General features: G+C 43.0%; 1 protein-coding gene across 2 annotated transcripts in view; it reads right to left on the bottom strand.

The window, feature by feature from the left end:
- Positions 1-731: 731 nt before the first annotated feature.
- LOC126484319 (snurportin-1) overlaps positions 732-8,567 on the bottom strand; it is a 106,540-nt gene continuing 98,704 nt past the window's right edge. For both annotated transcript variants that reach the window (XM_050107758.1, XM_050107759.1), the window contains exon 6: positions 732-946. In XM_050107758.1, the coding sequence (XP_049963715.1) occupies positions 784-946 (163 nt within the window). In that variant the 3' untranslated portion in view covers positions 732-783. The remainder of the gene's footprint in view (positions 947-8,567) is intronic.

The raw sequence follows: 8,567 nt of genomic DNA, 5'->3' as shown, positions 1-8,567 counted from the left end.
CACAGACAAGATGATAAAATTTCAGGAAAAATAAAACATTAAATAAAAATGGCAAACATAAAATAACAAGGTAAATAAGATGGGAAGGTTAGGGGCCGGACCAGGCCAGGCCAGCGAGCAAAGGCCACCATGTCCCCCTGGGCCAGAGCAGGCAAGGGTTACCCCACCCTTCCAATCCCTCAGGTGGCCAATGAAGTCAAAGTGCCCCACCTCACAGTGATGAGTAGGAAGTACTTTATGGATGAAACTTAAAACAAGGTCAGTCACTTTGATGTCATCTGATAGTCCCACAGTAGTGGGTCAGGAAGGTTAGAGGATCACCACAAAGCAGCCAAACATGTTTCAGGTGAAATTCTCACTCTGCAGTGGAAGTGTGCACTGATATGAAACTTTCTGGCAGATTAAAACTATGTGCCTGACCGAGACTAACTTGGGACACCCAAGTTTGGGGCTTCATCCAGCCACAGTTTTGATCTGACAGGAAGTTTCGTGTTCAGAAAATCTACACCAAACTAGGCACCAGTATCATTCAATACACCCAGTCCTTCAAAGTAATTATGTATTCATGGTCTGTACTGACTTAGACGATGCAAAGATTACAAACAAGTGTCAGTGTCTACGACGTCAGTGGTTTGATTGTAGGTATCATGAAACTAGGGATTTAATGTAAATGTTAATCTACAAACTGACTGAGAGAAAGAGAGTAAGTGTAATCAGTAAAATGACAAATCTAGAAATAAATAAGCACTCTTTACTCAGCTTACAACATACAAAAACATGAACTCAAGATTGAGGTGAATCAGAAGATACATCTTCAATACTGATATCAATCACAGATAATTCATTAGAAATATCACATTCAAACTCAGCTGCATCTGGTTCTTTTACATCATGTGCAGCAGTCGTGGGTGAGCCATCACTTAAGCATTCTGTCTCCATATTTACACTGCAAAATAATTTCATCATTATTAACAAGTAATAACAGTGAACACAATACAAACTATTAAAATTCATTACGAGTTAAATATCAAAAAACACACAGACACACATACAAATTTTCAACTTTGTCCTATCTGATGTAACACAAGCAAATTGATGCTTCATGAACTAAGTATCTGGTGAGGCATGTGACTGGATAAGGTAGAGAACAACAGTTTTCATTGTATTTCATCTGTACTTTTATGTGGGACTGTAGATGAGTGATTACTGATCAGCTGCCAAAACAGGATAAGATGAACAACCAGAGTAGGTTCCCACACCCAAACTTCAAGTTTACCAAATTGCCGACTGCTTTGCTTAAAGAAAATTATAGCCATGAGAATTAGAAAAAAAAAGAAAGAAAGAGGGATGCGCCTAGGTGTTACAAGAAATAAAATGACATGCCAAAACAAAGCAAAAGGAATTGCAGAGAAGAAATCAAAGACCACAGTTTAATGCATCACCTATAACTGAAATTATAAAACCATAATGATGAGCTGTTGGCTTTAAATTGCTAAGAAATAAGGGGTAAACAAACATGGTGAGGAATATACATTACAAAGAGCAAGTAAAAACTGTACAAAAATATTATAAATAATTGTTGTGGGCTAGAAAAATTTACTTTATTGCAACGTAAGAACTAAACTGTATCTCATACAACTCCATTCAATAGAATATTCAACAACAGAATAAAACATATATAAAACAAAGAGAAAACATAAGTCAACAACTGCACTAAATGTCATCTCTAATATTAGTAATTATTTGCATGTAGCATTACACTTAACTCTCCCTTAGTGTTAATAATATTATTCTGTTTAATCAGACATGTCGTCCAGACCAGGTAACAACGAGTCTTGCACAGGTTGCTGACGGTACTTTAGAGGCAGCCTTCAACGTCCATGGCAGCTGATCTGTTATGGAGGCATAGCGGATGGAGTATTAGTCGAGTTTGTGTCATCTGTAGACAGGTCTGAACTAGTATAGGGTACATGGGAAGTTACTTTGAGCCTGTCGATGGTGACAGTGGTTGGCATACCCATCACATCGACTTTGAGAATGTCTTGTCCTCTGTACTTATGTAATGGTAACATCCAGCGCAGGGTGGCTGCAGTGGCTTGCATACTGCTTCAAGCTGTATGAAGACATGATGGCACTCCTGTAGCTCATAAAAACACAAGGGCAATGGGTCGGCTGATCCCTTTGAACAAGGGGGCATAGTTGCCAGATTTGTGTATATAGCTTTTGTACAAAATCTGACAGGTTAATGCAGTTATCTGGCACATTTGTAAAAAAAAACCACCAGGCAGTTTCATTAGCTGGCTATAAAAAAAGTTCTGCACTCATGGCTTTCAGATCTTCTTTCAGGAGTGCACAGAGACCATTCACAACAGTTTTGACGTTAATGTCGGTGATCCAGGACATGTTGGTCCAAAATGTAAAATGACTAATAGCTGTAAATCAGTAGTTGTATTCTTCTGACAGTGGGACAGGAGTTTCGAAGTCTACATGGACATGTCCAAATCTACAAATTGGAGGAAGGAATGTGCCAGGAGGTGACCTGATGTGCTGGCCAACTTTATTCCGTTGACAGATCACGCAATGTCGCACATATTGCTTACAATCTTTGTCCATGTTTGGCCAAATAAAAGCTTGATTCCCCACATTGGTAGTGGCTTATACTCCAGAGTACGACATGTTACGCAAAGAGGTGATTGCCTATTGGTGAAAATCAAGAGACACAAATGGCTGGGATTTGTTAATGGCAATGAACCATGGACCTTGCCGTTGGTGGGGAGGCTTGCGTGCCTCAGCGATACAGATGGCCGTACTGTAGGTGCAACCACAATGGAGGGGTATCTGTTGAGAGGCCAGACAAACATGTGGTTCCTGAAGAGGGGCAACAGCCTTTTCAGTAGTTGCAGGGGCAACAGTCTGGATGACTGACTGATCTGGCCTTGTAACATAACCAAAACGGCCTTGCTGTGCTAGTACTGCGAACGGCTGAAAGCAAGGGGAAACTACAGCCGTAATTTTTCCCGAGGGCATGCAGCTTTACTGTATGATTAAATGATGATGGCGTCCTCTTGGGTAAAATATTCCGGAGGTAAAATAGTCCCCCATTCGGATCTCCGGGCGGGGACTACTCAAGAGGGCGTCGTTATCAGGAGAAAGAAAACTGGCATTCTACGGATCGGAGCGTGGAATGTCAGATCCCTTAATCGGGCAGGTAGGTTAGAAAATTTAAAAAGGGAAATGGATAGGTTGCAGTTAGATATAGTGGGAATTAGTGAAGTTCGGTGGCAGGAGGAACAAGACTTTTGGTCAGGTGATTACAGGGTTATAAATACAAAATCAAATAGGGGTAATGCAGGAGTAGGTTTAATAATGAATAAAAAAATAGGAGTGCGGGTTAGCTACTACAAACAGCATAGTGAACGCATTGTTGTGGCCAAGATAGACACAAAGCCCATGCCTACTACAGTAGTACAAGTTTATATGCCAACTAGCTCTGCAGATGATGAAGAAATTGATGAAATGTATGACGAGATAAAAGAAATTATTCAGGTAGTGAAGGGAGACGAAAATTTAATAGTCATGGGTGACTGGAATTCGTCAGTAGGAAAAGGGAGAGAAGGAAACATAGTAGGTGAATATGGATTGGGGGGGGGGGGGGGGGGGGGGGGGGAAGAAATGAAAGAGGAAACCGCCTTGTAGAATTTTGCACAGAGCATAACTTAATCATAGCTAACACTTGGTTCAAGAATCATGAAAGAAGGTTGTATACCTGGAAGAATCCTGGAGATACTAAAAGGTATCAGATAGATTACATAATGGTAAGACAGAGATTTAGGAACCAGGTTTTAAATTGTAAGACATTTCCAGGGGCAGATGTGGATTCTGACCACAATATATTGGTTATGAACTGCAGATTGAAACTGAAGAAACTGCAAAAAGGCAGGAATTTAAGGAGATGGGACCTGGATAAACTGACTAAACCAGAGGTTGTACAGAGTTTCAGGGAAAGCATAAGGGAACAATTGACAGGAATGGGGGAAAGAAATACAGTAGAAGAAGAATGGGTAGCTCTCAGGGATGAAGTAGTGAAGGCAGCAGAGGATCAAGTAGGTAAAAAGACGAGGGCTAATACAAATCCTTGGGTAACAGAAGAAATATTGAATTTAATTGATGAAAGGAGAAAATATAAAAATGCAGTAAATGAAGCAGGCAAAAAGGAATACAAATGTCTCAAAAATGAGATCGACAGGAAGTGCAAAATGGCTAAGCAGGGATGGCTAGAGGACAAATATAAGGATGTAGAGGCTTGTCTCACTAGGGGTAAGATAGATACTGCCTACAGGAAAATTAAAGAGACCTTTGGAGAAAAGAGAGCCACTTGCATGAATATCAAGAGCTCATATGGAAACCCAGTCCTAAGCAAAGAGGGGAAAGCAGAAAGGTGGAAGGAGTATATAGAGGGTCTATACAAGGGCGATGTACTTGAGGACAATATTATGGAAATGGAAGAGGATGTAGATGAAGATGAAATGGGAGATAAGATACTGCGTGAAGAGTTTGACAGAGCACTGAAAGACCTGAGTCGAAACAAGGCCCCGGGAGTAGACAACATTCCATTAGAACTACTGATGGCCTTGTGAGAGCCAGTCATGACAAAACTCTACCATCTGGTGAGCAAGATGTATGAGACAGGCGAAATACCCACAGACTTCAAGAAGAATATAATAATTCCAATCCCAAAGAAAGCAGGTGTTGACAGATGTGAAAATTACCGAACTATCAGTTTAATAAGTCACAGCTGCAAAATACTAACTCGAATTCTTTACAGACGAATTGGAAAACTGGTAGAAGCGGACCTCGGGGAAGATCAGTTTGGATTCCGTAGAAATATTGGAACACGTGAGGCAATACTAACCTTACGACTTATCTTAGAAGAAAGACTAAGAAAAAGCAAACCTACGTTTCTAGCATTTGTAGACTTAGAGAAAGCTTTTGACAACGTTAACTGGAATACTCTCTTTCAAATTCTAAAGGTGGCAGGGGTAAAATATAGGGAGCGAAAGGCTATTTACAATTTGTACAGAAACCAGATGGCAGTTATAAGAGTCGAGGGGCATGAAAGGAAAGCAGTGGTTGGGAAAGGAGTGAGACAGGGTTGTAGCCTCTCCCCGATGTTATTCAATCTGTATATTGAGCAAGCAGTAAAAGAAACAAAAGAAAAATTCGGAGTAGGTATTAAAATCCATGGAGAAGAAATAAAAACTTTGAGGTTCGCCGATGACATTGTAATTCTGTCAGAGACAGCAAAGGACTTGGAAGAGCAGTTGAACGGAATGGACAGTGTCTTGAAAGGGGGATATAAGATGAACATCAACAAAAGCAAAACGAAGATAATGGAATGTAGTCAAATTAAATCGGGTGATGCTGAGGGGATTAGATTAGGAAATGAGACACTTAAAGTAGTAAAGGAGTTTTGCTATTTAGGGAGTAAAATAACTGATGATGGTCGAAGTAGAGAGGATATAAAATGTAGACTGGCAATGGCAAGGAAATCGTTTCTGAAGAAGAGAAATTTGTTAACATCGAGTACAGATTTAAGTGTCAGGAAGTCGTTTCTGAAAGTATTTGTATGGAGTGTAGCCATGTATGGAAGTGAAACATGGACGATAACCAGTTTGGACAAGAAGAGAATAGAAGCTTTCGAAATGTGGTGCTACAGAAGAATGCTGAAGATAAGGTGGGTAGATCACGTAACTAATGAGGAGGTATTGAATAGGATTGGGGAGAAGAGAAGTTTGTGGCACAACTTGACTAGAAGAAGGGATCGGTTGGTAGGACATGTTTTGAGGCATCAAGGGATCACAGATTTAGCATTGGAGGGCAGCGTGGAGGGTAAAAATCGTAGAGGGAGACCAAGAGATCAATACTCTAAGCAGATTCAGAAGGATGTAGGTTGCAGTAGGTACTGGGAGATGAAGAAGCTTGCACTGGATAGAGTAGCATGGAGAGCTGCATCAAACCAGTCTCAGGACTGAAGACAACAACAACAACAACAACAACAACAACAAGTAGTTGCAATACAGAAGCACAGCTGACAGTGACAACCTAATATGGCGGAGTTGAAGGCCTGATGGTTGTGCCAACAAATTTTGTTGCTTACTATCCAATTGTTGCACTGCGGCAAGAGCTTCAAAATCAACTGCATCAGTGATCGCTTCGATCCGAGAGAGTGTGTCAGCTGACATATTCAGTTCTCCTGCAACATCAACAATATTGATAGTGAACTGTCCGATATAGTCGAGATGTCGCAGCTGACATGGTGATGCTTTCTCTGGATGCTGGTGGAAAGCATATGTTAATGACTTGTGATCAATGCAAACTGCTGTGATCTCCAGGAACTATCTGAGGAGTTCTATGAATGGAGAATCACCAGTAATCACCAGACTGCTACATCTTCCACACAACGCACTGACCCTTGGCTTGCTAGGCTGGTAGTAGTTTCAAGAAGGCAACTGTTATGGTGGTCAGGCAGTAGTCCATAAAACGATAAAAAATCCACTCCAAGTACGGGGTGCATCATGTCCACTATGACTTACTGCCATTCAAATATGTACTGTAGGGCTAAGTTCAACACTAATGTGACACATTCATATGTTGCGATCATAAAATAACTGGCAGTGAAAAGGTGACAGACATCGCAGTTGCGACGTGGCAGAAGGGCACATGGACAGACTGACACGTCAACACACTTCTACCCAAAACTGTAATTTTGGGCCATGCTCCATTACAAACAGTCGACAGCTGTCATCTGCAGAGCCAAAGGCTGTCATCACTGACAACTTGCTGAGTTTAGCTCTTCACATGGCAGGCTACACTTCCACACCTTAGGGTCTTGGTTTTTTAAGGGCGCAAAACTGCTATGGTCATTGGCGCCCGGCCCGTGACTTAGGAAACAGTAAAAAACCGAAAATGGAAACCAGCAGCAATGGGAACGAAAGTCATAAAATTGGAGAAACTAAAAGCAGAAGGAAGGCTTAAAAATCCAATACAGAGAGGGGTTGGTTGTCCCCAAAAAAAGCTTCAAATGACTGACTCCGGCTAAGCGCGTGTCATCTGCTAAAATCGACGATATATCAGGCGATAGCTGTAGACGGGAGCGTAACGGATTAAAATAGGGGCAATCAATTAAAAGGTGTCTTACCGTCCACAGCTGAGAGCAGTGGGGACAGAGTGGGGGAGGATCGCCGCTTAAAAGATGTCGATGGCTAAAAAGACAGTGCCCTATCCGGAGTCTAGTTAAAATTACCTCCTCCCGACAACGCATTCGGGAGGAAGAAGTCCAAGCAGAAGGAAGAGCTTTCACGTCCTGCAATTTATTATGGGGAAGTGTCGACCAATGCGCGTGCCATAAATGAACAACACGACTACATAAAATGCTCCGTAGATCGGCGAAGGGAATCGATTGGATAGCTGGCCGAAGAAGAGAGACTGCAGCCTTGGCTGCAATATCGGCCGCCTCATTTCCACAGATACCAATGTGTCCCGGGAGCCAGAGGAACGCCACAGAAACCCCCCCCCCCCCCCCCCCCCCCCCAGGTGGAGCAAGCGCAGACAGTCCTGAATCCGGTGGACCAGAGTGTGCACAGGATAAAGAGCTTGGAGACTGAGGAGAGAGCTGAGAGAATCTGAGCAGATTACGCACTGTATCCGCTGATGGTGACGGATGTATTGGACAGCCTGGAGAACAGCGTAAAGCCGAAATCGTTTTGGGGTGTCGCCAACAATATAGGCACTCCCTACACCAAACGATGTTTTTGAGCCATCAGTGTAAATAAATGTGGCATCCTTCATTGTGCGCATAGAGCAGAAAATGCCCGGCGATGAAGAAGTGAAGGAGTACAATCCTTGGGAAACTGACAAAGATCACGGAGCAGGCAGGTCCGGGGACGGAGCCAAGGCGGTGCTCTACCCCAAGTTGTCAAGAAGGTTTTAGGAAAGAGGAAGGAAAGGGAATGGAGCAGTTGACGGAAGCGGACTCCCGGTGGTAGTAGGGAGGAGGGGCGGCCTGCATACCCTACATCAAAGGAGGCGTCGAAAAAAAGGTCATGGGCAGGATTAGCAGGCATGGAAGACAGATGGCTAGCATAACGACTCAGAAGGACTGCTCGCCGATTGGACAGCGGAGGTTCAGCAGTCTCAGCATAAAGACGCCGAAGAATAGATGGCCGAGCAGAGGAGTAGACTATGCTTCCATAGTCCAATTTCGAGCGCACTAAGGCGCGATAGAGGCGGAGAAGGACCACTCGGTCCGCTCCCCAGGAGGTACCATTCAGGACATGGAGGGTGTTGAGGGATCGCAGACAGCGAGCCGAAAGATAGAAAACGTGGGAGGACCAGCACAGCTTTCTGTCAAACATAAGACCCAAGAATTTAGCGACGTCTGAAAACGGAAGGTTGACAGGACCTAGATGTGAGGAGGGTGGAAGAAACTCCTTACGTCGCCAAAAATTAACACAAACGGTCTTACTGGGAGAAAAACGGAAGCCGGTTTCGATGCTCCACGAGTGGAG

This window comes from Schistocerca serialis, chromosome 6 (assembly GCF_023864345.2).
Source record: "Schistocerca serialis cubense isolate TAMUIC-IGC-003099 chromosome 6, iqSchSeri2.2, whole genome shotgun sequence".
NCBI classification, from domain to species: domain Eukaryota; kingdom Metazoa; phylum Arthropoda; class Insecta; order Orthoptera; family Acrididae; genus Schistocerca; species Schistocerca serialis.
This window is presented reverse-complemented; position numbering and strand designations above follow the sequence as displayed.